This window comes from Macaca nemestrina, chromosome 9, assembly GCF_043159975.1.
Source record: "Macaca nemestrina isolate mMacNem1 chromosome 9, mMacNem.hap1, whole genome shotgun sequence".
Lineage (NCBI taxonomy): Eukaryota > Metazoa > Chordata > Mammalia > Primates > Cercopithecidae > Macaca > Macaca nemestrina.
This window is the reverse complement of record NC_092133.1, coordinates 9,678,823-9,692,291: the sequence shown is the minus strand read 5'-3', so window position 1 is coordinate 9,692,291 and position 13,469 is coordinate 9,678,823. Positions and strand designations below refer to the sequence as shown.

General features: G+C 47.7%; 1 protein-coding gene across 11 annotated transcripts in view; it reads right to left on the bottom strand.

The window, feature by feature from the left end:
* The window catches only part of LOC105470073 (carbohydrate sulfotransferase 15), an 84,577-nt gene that overhangs the window by 35,261 nt on the left and 35,847 nt on the right, over positions 1–13,469 (bottom strand). For 10 of the 11 annotated variants that reach the window (XM_011721821.2, XM_011721835.3, XM_071068970.1 and 7 more), the window contains exons 2-3: positions 1,482–2,535; positions 385–724 (exon numbers count right to left, since the gene is read on the bottom strand). In XM_011721821.2, the coding sequence (XP_011720123.2) occupies positions 385–724; positions 1,482–2,027 (886 nt within the window). In that variant the 5' untranslated portion in view covers positions 2,028–2,535. Of the gene's footprint in view, positions 1–384; positions 725–1,481; positions 2,536–8,914; positions 13,029–13,469 lie in introns of those variants that run through there. The other variant, XM_011721827.3, reaches the window with a different exon arrangement.

The following is a 13,469-nucleotide window of genomic DNA, read 5'->3' as shown; positions in this document are numbered from 1 at the left end:
CAGAGCTTGGGAGCAGCACAGAGCTGGGAGCGGCACAGAGCTGGGAGACAAGAGTCCCGATCACACCTTCCTTGCGGGCCCTTACTAGCCACTGGCACTTACTGCTCACTGTTCGGGTCATGTGCCTGGGCTTTCGGAACAAGAAGAGATGCCAGTTCTGACTCGTCCCCTTGTCCTGCACACAGCTGGCAATCAATGCTCACTGCATGGCTCACTGGAACCGGGTTCCAGTGCTGGGTCTTTGCCTGGGAACAGCCTCCTAACAAGGGAATTGTGCAATCTCTTTCTGCGGCCCTCGCCCCCCTACCCCAGCGCTAACGTTGCGGGAGGAATGAACGAATGATGGAACGAGACCAGACAGGAGCCCTGGGACCCGGCACTCACCAAACCGCTTCCGGGTCCACCAGTGTGGCTCCTTGATGGCGGAGAACTTGACCTCAGGGTGCAGCCGCAGGCGGTCATAGAGGTCTGTGGTCCCGCACTTAGGCTGCCCTATGATGTAGAAGTGCGGCAGGCAGCGCAAGCGGAAGTGCTTCCCGTGCGCGTGCGCCAGGTGGCCCCAGAAGGCCTTGCGCAGCGCGTCGAAGGTGGAGCGGAAGCGCTTGGAGTAGAGCACGTAGGAGTTGGTGAGGTACGGGTCTGTGGTGTTCCGCCCCGAGAACTCCTCGTACCAACAGGGGCTCTTACTGTTTGGAAGGAATTTATTGGGGATGACTGAAAACATCTGCAAGGAAACAGAGGAGGAGAGACACCGAGGAGGGGAAAGTGAGCAAAGACACAATCTAACCGCAATGGGAACATGCCCTGAGACTGACGACCGTCTTCAAATTCGACCTGTTTGACAATGACTAACAAATAAAGCAAAACTTGGTAGACGGTCAATGACTGTGCTTTCCTCACCCCCGCCCCTCCCCCCCCACAAAAAAAACTTGGATTAAAGATAATCCAAAATAAAGATTATTTTGATTAAAGTTAAAGAATAAAAGTTTAATTAAAATCCATTCAACCATAATTTACCTTTCTGACACACAACACACACGCACACATGGTAATTAAACAGAATCTTTTTACTAGTTGTATATTTAAATTGCCGTTAGAGATTAAAATATAGAATAGAAGCAGAAAATCAAATTTAACGCAGCTTTAAAATCCCAAATGATGGTGATCTGCAAAAGCAACTTTTAACTACCACGATCACATGTCAAGCAAGAAGTTCTGGAATGAAATAATGAGAGCCGGCGGCCCTTGAACATGCCTAACCCAGCGTTCAGGACAGCAGATTCCCTTCCTGGCACTCCATAGCGTAAGCAAACATCACTCTTTCAGTGCATTCAAATCCATAAGGCTGTCAAATGATCCTTGCTACATCTGAGACATTTTTCAGTCATTTTCCTTCTGTGTTCCCAAAGATGGTGATAGAAAGAAAAGCACTCATTTCTAAAAATCAACCAATCAGTCAAGATTAGCACAAAGCTACTCACATGCAACTCCTGCTTCTTAAGGTCTTCTAAGTCTGGGAGTTGTCTGGTCGTGAACTCAATCCTAGCTGTGATGCTGTTGATAATTAATTTAATGCTTGGATAGTCCTTCACGTATGAAATATTATTTACAGAGGATTGATGATGATGTTCTTTTGTGTCGCTTGGGTTTTCGCTGTCCATCAAGCTGGGGTTGCTGGGGAAGCCTCCGTAATGGAAAGGTGATGAGATCAGAAGCTCTTGGTGGGCCCCAGAAAGGATGTAAGAAGCCATTACCAAGGTCATTATTATCAGTCCAAAAACGAGGCTACATCGCTTCCCCTTCTTGAAGCACATAAACCCACCCCAGTTCTCGTTCCCTTCAGTCCTCACTTCGAGAACAGCAAGCAAGTTCATCTGCTTACTGTCCACACGAAACAGAATTTTGTTTTCTCCTTTGCACGTGGGGCACGCCTGGTGACCGTGGTGGGGGCCCCCTCGGCAGTTGACCTGGTGCTTGTGTGCACCGTCGGGTAACAGCTGTATGCAGCAATTAATGCAGTGCCTCATGGTAGTGCCAGTGCCCTGGGCTTACCGAGCCATGGGTGGTGGTCCCCCCAGGAGTCTGGATGTCCACAAATTGTGCCGGAAAACCTTAAGGATGCCTTGTGATTACATAAGATGGATGGAAAGCACAAATACAAAAATAAGCACACACCACAGCACTAGAGAAAGAGGACGCACATTCTTTGGTTCAGCTCCGAAAGAAAACAAAAGGAAGTGATGTCCCAGAGTCATGTTCTACAAGAGCCTCTGCAACCTTGGAGAAGGTCACTAGTTTGGGAGCAGCTCTGCCTGCCCTTCAGGTTTTTCCCATGGCACAAAAAAAGGTGGAAGAATTCTCACTGGGGAATATGGAAACACACAAAAAATTAAAAGAAATCATGGTCTTTTCACTGATGGATGGATTGCCATGCCATCCACGGAGGCATCTGTGAAGATCTCCACTTTTACATCCTGAGTACCTTTGGAATATTTCCTCTTTGTGGGGCGCAAACTTTAAAAAATGCCAGATTTCCTACACAAAAAGACAAGAGGCTTTATTACATTGTGTGGTAATAGCGATAACCCAAAGCTCATCCTCCAACCAGAGACAGATGCTCACTCTCTTTTCCACCTCTAAGTCCAGCCAAGCCAGCCTGGTTCTAAGCAAGTCATAGAAAATCATGAGGATTAAAGGAAGAGGTTTCAGGTCCTTGCAGTTGGCTTTGGGGCTCAATTTCTGCCACCAAACATGGTCCCAATTCCAGCACCACCAGCGCCACATCAAACATCTCACATTGTGCATGGTCCACATCTCCCCTAATCCCTCTGCCTTGATATATCTCAGTTACAGGATCTCTGAATCCCAGGATGTTGTGATCATTCTCAGATTCATGCACAGTCAATGACTACAAATTTGAGGGATGAATTGAAATATCAGTGCTTTTCAGTCAATGAAAAATCTCAAGAATACTAAGGAGGATGGTTAGAATGGGAGCAGGCAGAGAAAATGTGTTTTTTCCCTCTCGCTGGCATCAGCAGTCTCTTTCTTAGAGTTAACCTTTATTATCAGATTAGGAAGCAAAAGTTAATGAAAATTTAGAAACAATGAAATGAGTCTCTCCTTCAGTAGAATGTATCATATTAAAAAACCACTTGACTTTAAGTTATTAAGCAATTAAATCCAATGTATAGTATTCCCTCGAGTGGCACAGAGCTTCAGACCCTGACATAATTTTTCATTTTCATCATCTCGAGCAAGATATGATTCTTAAAAACCCATTAATAGAATCCTGTGGTTATAAAATATATTGTTGCCCAAATGACACTTCTTTGTAGATGTCATAAAAAGAGCCATGGATAAGCAAAAAAGGAGACCTACTTAGTTTCTGGCAGTGGTAGATCACCACTAATTGGCTGTGTGACCCTGAGCAAGCCACATAACCTCTCTGAGCTTTGGTTTCCTCAATAGCAAAATTAGGAAAATAGGGCACCTTAACAGGTACTAAATTAGCTACTACATGTAAAGAGTTTGAATAATGCCTGACACATATTTAGCATACCATAAAAGGTAGATAGCATTGATAATAATAGCATCATCAACTACTACTATGATTTTTCATTGTCAGTGAATGCCAAAAACATTTGAAATGGGATCAAAGATGAAAGATCCTATACCACATGATTATTCTTTAGCAATTGAAAATTATCCAAGAGTAGTAGATTCATCTCCAACTCTACACACGCCACGCCTCAAACAACCCTCACTGTGTCCATAGAGGCGGCATTAACTAACCCCGCATCAAGATCTCCATGTACTGGCTGAAGGATTAAACAATCAGAACTCAACAGAAGAAATGTTCATGCCCCTTGGACTGAAAACCTCATGTTTTCTCAAAATATGGTGGCCAAGAAATAGCCAAGCTGTGTGTTTCCCAAAACGTCTTCCTCCCACAAAATGTTCCGCTTGCCGTTGGTGAGTGTTCCATGCTTAAATTATTTGGAGAAAATGTGGAATGGACAAAATTACACAGAATTCTTTACAGCCGAACTTTTCAGGGCCTTTGATATGCTAATAAGCCCTGTGAATCCACAAGAGAGGAATATAATACACAAAGTTGTAAGTACATAATTGGCCAAGGAATCTCACTAGGGTATCAAGGAGCCAGTTTGAGAAAGGCTGGTCAGTAGAGGCTGAGACCTGAGTCCTGCAGAGGCGCCGGGGCGGGGATGCAGAAGGGGCCAGTTCTGGGAAGCCAGGCCGGACATCTCAGGCCCTACCCCCATCTCTTATCCCTGAGGGCAGCTGGAGGGACATGAGGGCAGCTGAAAGGACATGTCAGAAACCTCAAGACTCAACCTCTGCTTCAAACTTGCTCAACCACCCCTGACCCATCGCTTGCTACAAACAATTCTTCCAAACTAAAGAAACAAAAGGGCAAGATCCCCTACTTGGAAACTCCATCATTAAGGCCAAGAAAACATTTTTTCACATGTCCAAGACAGGGCCAAGCCGGGGTTAAAAATGAGACTCCAACCAGCAGCTCAGCAGGGAGGGAATTCACACCCTCCTGTCTTTCTGCTGCAGAAGATCGAATTAGATTCTTTAAAAAGCAAACAAAACACGGACTTTGAAGCTCCAAGACAGGAATGTACATAATCTGGACCCAAACGAATGGGCAAAACATTCCTAAACAAGGGCAGGGGAAGCTCATTTCAAGCAAAGCGAAAACATGAGCAGCTGACAGTCTCAACAGAGAGGAGGGAAGATGGGGTGCCCGGACCGGGTCCACAGAGCATGTCTGCCGGGCAGCCGCCCCCTCCAACCAGCCCAGCCTCTGCAAGTCCTGCTTCCTAAACAGAAAGAACTGAGGAGGCAATTTGAGAGGCTGCAAGAACCTTAGCAAAACACTCAGATACAGTGTTTTCTCAGCTCCTAGCATTCTTTCATTCGTTCATTCATCTGTTCAACAAATATCTTTTGAAGAACAGCTGAGTGTTGCACATGTCCAGTTAGGGGGAGGCCAGCCAAAAGCCAATACAAGATGAGGGATGTGATGTGGAAATAAAGAGATGAGTATTTGGTCTCTATCCTTGGGTACTGGTACACAGGTGCTAAAATCCTTGGAATTTTTCTGAGTGATGGGGTGAGAGAAGCACCTGTCGTCATTCATGACAAGCCCCTTTCAGCCATATCTGAGTGTATCCTGATGCGGTGACCCTTTGCAGGCCAGGATAGCTCCAGGCTGAGGGCTGGTCACCAGAAAGACCAAGCCTCAGTTAGCAGCTTTCAGCAAACCCCCCAAACTCCAGGTAGGGAAGAAGGGCTGCAGATGAAGTCAATCACCAGTGGCCAATGATTTAACCAATCATGCCTTTGTAATGAAACTGCCATCAAAACCCCTAAACCACTGGGCTCAGGCAGCTTCCAGGTTGGTGGACCCTTCGAGGTGCTGGGAAGGTGGAATGGAGGGAGAGGGCATGGAAGCTCTACACACCTTCCTCCAACATACCTCACCCCATGCGTCTCATCTGCTGGCTGTTTCTGCATTGTATCCTATAATAGACTGATGATGAGCCAAGCACTCTCCTGAGTTCTGTGAGTCATTCTAGAGAATTACTGAACCTGAGGAGGTTGTGGGACTCTCTTGCCTTTGTAGCCAATTTGGACAGAAGCATGGGTAACCTGGGGACCCAGTACTTGGGACTGGCATCTGAAGTGGAGCAGTCTGGTGGGACCAAGCCCTCAAACCTGTAGGGTCTGCCTCTGGTAGGGGCAGACTTGAATTGAATGGTAGGATAATCAGTTAGGTTCTAGAGTTGGAGGATTTGCTGGTGTTGGAAAACACCCCTGGGCTGGGGTGGGAAGGGGGGTCCTCTCTGAGAAAAAACATAAAACTACCTCACATTTACAAGTTTTTACCAAAATCGATAGCCACTGTATAGTATGTCAAACATGCAGTAAGATGGACAAGCAATCTGAAGGCCAGGTGAATCCCTTGTAAGTGAAGGCCCTAGAGCCCGGCGGCTTCCAGACGAGCCCTCCCCTGACGGGTGCGAGTGGTGCAGGGCTGACCCAGAGAGGAGTTCTGTTCCCAAGTGGAGCTTGTGTACCACCAGGGGTAGGGGTTGCAGGGCACAGGCTATAAAGAAGTCCCAAATGAATAAGATAATCCCAGATGCTGCTAGATAAAGGCTATGCAGAAAAGAATAAAGAAAAAGGGGAGAGAACAATAAAACCATTGGAACAGGGTTTTGGAATTCTTTGTGCCATCCTAGGATGGCCCATTCTTTGTTGTCAGGGCTGTCCTGCGTAGGATGCTTAGCAGCACCCTGGCCTCTACCCACTGGATGCCATAGCACCCGTTCCCCTGAGGTGTCACAACTAAAAATGTCTCCAGGCATTGTCAATGTCCCCTGGGGTGCATAATCACCCCTGGGTTAGAGTCACTGCCTTAGAGGAGTGGGAGGTATGATACACAGGGTGACAGGGAAGACCTGATTTCACAGGGACATTGGAGGAGAAACCTGAATGACAAGAAGGAAGCCAGTCACATGGAGACCAGGGGAAGCAAAGGCCCTGTAGAGAGATGCTGTGGGGAGTCCCAACCCATGAGGGCTACTGGCAGTGTAGGCCAGTAGTGGGGGTGGAAACCCAATGGGAGAGGAGGCAGGGACCAGGTTCTGTAAAGTCTTGAAGGCCAAAGTCAGGGGTGGGATTTGCTCAAGTGCAAAAAGGGAGGCACACTATATATTCTTTTTTTTTTTTTTTTTTTTTTTTGAGATGGAGTCTCACTCTGTGGCCCAGGCTGGAGTGTAGTGGCACGATCTTGGCTCACTTCAACCTCTGCCTCCCGGGTTCAAGCGATTCTCCTGTCTCAGCTTCCGATGTACTGAGATTACAGGCACACACCACCGCGCCTGGCTAATTTTTGCATTTTTAGTAGAGACGGAGTTTCACCACATTGGCCAGGCTAGTCTCGAACTCCTCGCCTCAAGTGATCCAGCCCGCCTTGGCCTCCCAAAGTGCTGGGATTACAGGCATGAGGCACCATGCCTGACCTCAAAAGAATTTTCATACTATGTATAATTATTAAAGAGCATAACTCAGGGAAGAAAAATCCAAGTAATGGGGTGGTATTGAAAGGAAAATGGATTGCTGTTATGTTCCTTATCTGGCCTTTTCCATAGGCCACAAATTATCCCAAGCACAGTCATTCAGAAACCTAACACTCAAGTGGTTCCTCCTTCAGAAAGGAGTCATGTATGCCCCTGCACTTCACCTGTCTGGAATGTCCACGTTTGGTGCCAGTCGACTCAGACAAGACGGGGCCCTTGGCGCTTCCGTTCATGTATTAAACCAAAGGATTCAGGTGTACATTTCAGTGAGATTACTTCCCACCTGGGCTCAATTCTGAGCCTGATGGATGCAGACCATCACTGTGGGAACCTGGCACCAGGAGAGAAATCAGATAACGGGTCCCAAAATAGAAAGTGTTCAATTACCCAGCCCTTGCTTGGACACCCCCTATTAACCTATGCACCCAAGCATCATTAGCAAGCCATTTATAACAAAATTGTAATTGAGAGACCCAGAAATACCACTTTAGATTAAGTAATTGAATGCCCCCTCAGTGTAAGATCGATAAAGGGCATCCAATTTCACCCTAGGAAAAACTTATTAAATTATTGTAGCTATAAGCTGATATAGCAGAGGAAAGATGTATGAAACTTCAGAAGAAATCTGGATGGATTTAAATAAATAGCTTCATTTTGGTAGAACATTTACATCTGCCCTCTGGGGAGAGAGAGGGAAAAAAATAGCTAATTACATTATTTTACCTTTATGTTTTAAGGAAAAAAATTCAATGGCTCTTAATTAACCTTTACTAAAACACAAAGCCTTCTTCTGATTAGTATGTCTAACTGCTGACATTCCTCTTTAGGCTATATATATGGAAATACATTTTTTCAAGGAATATTAATCAACAAGTAGGAGAAGGAACATTTTTCACATGTAGCTCGAAGACAGAAGGTTGTTGCTGAGACTGAGAAGAAAGCCAACAAGACTGAAGAGTTCTGTACAAATTGTAAATCATCAGATTCAGTCTTCTACCTGGACGTTGACAGTTTTGATCACATCCAGTCAATAAGCAGAATAAAGCCACATCACAACATTCACTGGCCCATAGCATAGTGGAGAGAACACAGCAGTCACATGGGTTAGGATTCCAAGTCCATGTCCACCCAGTGGTCTTGGGAAAATCACTTAAGGTTTCTGGGCCTCTGTATTTTCAAAAGAAGTCCCTGCTAGCAACAGATCACGTACAGCATTGGAGTTCAGAGCCCAAGTGCTAGAGCCAGGCTGCCCAGGTTTGATCTTGAACAAGACATTAAACATCTCTTCTCCCCATTTCCTTGGATACAACTTAGGAATAATCACAGGACCTGTGTCACGGAAGTGCTGTAAGCACCTAGTGAACTCATTCATGCAAGGTACTTAAAAGAGTATCTGGCCCGGCTGAGCGCAGTGGCTCACGCCTGTAATCCTAGCACTTTGGGAGGCCGAGGCGGGTGGATCACAAGGTCAGGAGTTCGACACCAGACTGACCAACATGGTGAAACCCCATCTCAACCAAAAATACAAAAATTAGGGAGTGGTGGCGCACGCCTGTAATCCAAACTACTCAGGAGGCTGAGGTAGGAGAATCATTTGAATCCAGGAGGCAGAGGTTGCAGTGAGCCAAGATTGTGCCACTGCACTCCAGCCTGGGCAACACAGCAAGAGTCCGCCAAAAAAAAAAAAAAAAGTGTCTGGCCCATAGTTAGTGCTCAATAAATGTTAGCTGGTATTACAGATGCACAGTGCTGGCCCACAGTGGGAATTTGATAAATAGTTATTTATTACTCTTTACCATAGATTGCATTATTGGTCTCAAGTTTTTCTTCTTCCCCTTGTTCACATTCTTTGCCACTTTGGAGGGCCTTCAGCTGCAGCAGTGATGTATTTCTCCACCCTTCGGTTTGAGTTGGGTGGCTTGCTTTGGCCAGCAGAATGAGGCAGAAGTGGGCTTAGGGCTGGCACATGCCAGGCCCTCAGACATGTCCTGTGTACTCATTTGTCCTCTTGCACCCTTGCTTGGCCAGGAGGAGTTGAGACAGGTGGAGCAGGGCCACCTGGCTGAGCCCACCCAGAGCAGCCAACACCCACTGGATCTCAGCCAATTCCTAAAGACAGCAGAGAAATAATAAAGGGTCGATTTTTCTTTTTCTTTTTTTTTTTTTCGAGACAGAGTCTCACTCTGTCGCCCAGGCTGGAGTGCAGTGGTGTGATCTCAGCTCACCGCAACCTCTGCCTCCTGGAGGCTGGCTACCACCAGCAGTAGATATGCCAACATGATAATGGAAATTCAGAGGGGAGGCTGGGCGCAGTGGCTCACGCCTGTCATCCCAGCACTAGGCAGTCGGATGACTCAAGCCCAGGGGTTCTAGACCAGCTTGGGCAACATGGCAAAACCCCGTCTCTATAAAAAATACAAAAATTAGCTGGGTGTGGTGGTGCACACCTGTAGTCCCAGCTACTCGGGAGGCTGAGGTGGGAGGATTGCTTGAGCCTGGGGAGGTTGTGGCTGCAGTGAGTCGTGATCACACCACTGCACCAGCTGTGCAACAGAATGAGCCCCTCTCTCAAAAACAAACAAACAAAAAGAAACTCAGAAGGGAGCTGTTCCTGAATCAAGACACAATGGCTGAAACATCGGAAAATAACACACCAGGTTATTTTCTGACAAAATGTGTGTGTATGACAACCACAGCTGTTTTGTTTTAGATATCCAAACAACCGGCCCACACTCCCCCGCCTCCTGATGAAGAGGCCTTCCTCCTTGCCTCTTTTCAGTTACTAATTTCTTCCTTGCTTCCTTCCTCTCCCTGAGCAAGCCTTTCCTGTAATCTGATCCTTATGGTTTCCTTGCCAGATTTCATCTTTCCTGATGCCTGGGACGCGTCACTCGTGCTTTGTCTAAAACAGGTATTCTCAAACCACGATCTGGGGGATCTTCCTGGTCGGCCCAAAATCTGTGCATACAAAACCCAGGCAGTTTTTAAGCTTATTTTTAAAGCACACTTGACTGTCTTTTAAGTTCATCATCAACATTACTTTTGGTTAATCACGACCACCTTACATGCATACAAAGTACATTCAATGCTATTATTTTAGTCCGTAAGCCATATCCATAATAAACAGGCATTTCCCCAAGACCAGATCTCTATAATATGCAGCCAGCGCCTTCCCCGTATTCTGAGCTCACTGATTCTCAACTTGGTAGTGTCATGTACGTCCGTGTGAAGAGGCCACCAAACAGGTTTTGTGTGAGCAATAAAGCTTTTTAATCACCTGGGTGCAGGCGGGCTGAGTCCCAAAAGAGAGTCAGCGAAGGGAGATAAGGGTGGGTCTGTTTTATAGGAGTTGGGTAGATAAAGGAAAATTATAGTCCAAGGGGATTTGTTCTCTGGCGGGCAGGAGTGGGGGTCGCAAGGTGCTCAGTGGGGGAGATTTTTGAGCCAGGATGAGCCAGGAAAAGGACTTTCACAAGGTAATGTCATCAGTTAAGGCAAGGACCAACCATTTTCACTTCTTTTGTGGTGGAATGTCATCAGTTAAGGCAGGACAAGGCATTTTCACTTCTTTTGTGATTCTTCAGTTACTTCAGGCCATCTGGGCGTATATATGTGCAAGTCACAGGGGATGCGATGGCTTGGCTTGGGCTCGGAGGCCTGACAGGTAGAAAGATGGGATGTAGGAAAAACGGTTTCCAAGCAGTCAAAAATAAGACACTATGCCAGGCTTCGGAGTCAGGGAGACCTGCATTTCAACCCGAATCAAGTCTAAGGCTGCTCTAATGATCTCAGGCAACGAATTTAACCATTCTGTGACTAGGTTTCCTCATCTGTAAAATGGGAATCAAATGATCTGCCTCCTAGTGTGAATGTGAGGAAGAAATGAGGTCATATACACAAAATGCATAACCCAGAGTCTAGTACCCTGCAAGCCTTGGAAGGATGAGCCATCCCAAAATATGCCAAATTGATATGTTGATTATTTTGAGTCAAAAACACTGGAGGAATTATAGTTTCAGACAGGGCCAGCTGACCTGTCTCTTCCTGCATACTCCAAGCCGTAGACTCCTCTGGGAGGAGTACCCTTCCCCTGCCAGGCTGAGAAAATGGCCCTCCTCAGCAGAGCCTGGGAACTGGGGGCTGCAATGGACCAGGATAAATACACTTCACAAAGGAACCCTTCTCTTCCACTGGTTTTACACACCCCATATACCTCCCAGAGACTCCCCTAGAAATGTATATTGCTCCACCAGATCCCTTGTGTTCCATCTCTTCTGAAATTGATTGTTCTTTGTCTAAAAGGTCTAAAACCTTCAACTCCACTCTCTTGTGAAGATTCCCAGGTCCGTGTAAAACTAACAAAGTGTGTTTGCTTTCCTTTTGTTTGTCTGCCTGGTGTCAAGTTGGCTTCTGGATGCAGTTGAGGAGCCCGCAAAAGAGTTAACGAGGAGGGGGCTGGAGGTGATCTCTGGCTCTCCTGCATCTCAATACATGACCTGGATTCCTTGCATTATCACTGGAGAGACCCTTGGGTCCCCACTCCAGGGTTACTTGCTTTCAGTGTGCATATATTATAATTCCAGACACTGGTGTCCAATTTTCTTGTCTGCCACTCATCTGAGGTGATGCCCTGGAAGAGGCAGGTAGCCACACAGATGCAGGAAGTAACGCCCAAGTTCTACAGTAGAACAACGTACTAAGAAGCTGAGCTGGCCGGGATCATTTGGGCACCCCTGTCACCAGGGCCCATAGCTCTGGCGAGCCGGGCACAGCTGTGGGGAAAATTCTGGAAAAGCTCACCCCCTCCAAACGACTGTGGCCATCCAGAACTTGTTTCAGTGCTCAACAGCAAGGGCCAACCTTCCAGAAACGCACCCATCCCCAAAGATCTAGGGTAAACCAGCCACTGCTGTACAGATGGGAAATGCCAGACAGTGAAGCTCCTGGGATCCCTGAGGATTCTACTGCAGTCATTCACAATCAGAAACACCCGGAACCCCTCAACAATGATGGTGAGCACACTCAGACCCAGGGCAAAACCCAGGTGGCCTCCAGCAAATCAACTTGCCAGTATAAACCTACGGGTACCTGTCACCCAGCCTGCCTTTTACAGAGAAACTAAGGCCGGTGTGGTCTGTACTTCCCCAAGGACATGCAGCCCATGATAGAAAGGTGGGGCAAGAGGCCCCAGGGGCCTGACACTCAGTCTTCCACCATCCCTCAAGAGAAGAGCCCATCCTAACCTCTACCCCTACCACCCAGGCGTGGCCTCAGATAGTCCAGCGGCTTCTCCAGGCCCCTGGTGTTCTTCTCCCTTCCAATCTTCTGAGGAATCCCTTCCGAGAAAACAGATTTGCAGTCTCACCCATAGACACAGGACAGGAAGGTGAGGGAAGCATCCCAGGAGGAAGCTGATGGGATGAAACTCCCCTACCTCCTTCAATCTCCTTTGAGCGCTTTGTCGGCCTGGGGCATTGTCTTAAACTGTCTCAATTCAGACTCTAGTCATCACTCAGGCTTGTCTCCTACAGCCAGGGAAGAGCCTGCTAGGACCGGGTACAGCCCCAGGACAGAGACAAGGGATGGGGGGAACAGAGATGTGCAGAGGCTGGCCTGGTGCCAAGTGTGGGGACAGGGGAAGGAAGGACAGAAAGCAAGGCGGGCAGGGGCAGGGGAGGAGGGAGAGGCGGGGCTGTCCCTTGTCAGTTGCCCTTGCAGCTGAGTCAATGGTTAGGAATGGAACTAGCCCCATGCACAGGAGGCAGGCCCCAGTGCACACCCCCCAACTCCTATTTTGTCCCTGTACATCAAAGAAGCCTGGGCTGTGTACAACTGGACACACTGCAGCCCAGGCCTGTACGACCAGACACTCTGCAGTCCAGGCCTGTACAACTGGACACTCTGCAGCCCAGGCCTGTACAACTGGACACACTGCAGCCCAGGCCTGTACGACCAGACACTCTGCAGTCCAGGCCTGTACAACTGGACACTCTGCAGCCCAGGCCTGTACGACCAGACACGCTGTGGCCCAGGCCTGATGGACCGGACACACTGCGGCCCAGCCAGTACGACTGGACACGCTTTGACCCAGGCCAGTACGACCAGACACTCTGTGGCCCAGGCCTATAGGACCGGACACTCTCAGGCCCAGGCCTGTATGACCAGACACGCTGTGGCCCAGGTGGTGGCTTCCATGATGATTTGCATTTTAAAACTTCAGAGCAGCAAAGGAGGGACCCCCCCAGCAAGGCAGGGAGCTGCTTGGTGTCCTGATCGCTAACCTGGCTGGTCACCCTGAGCGTCACTTCATCTCTCAGGGCCTCTGTTTATCCGTATATAAGATACGGATTT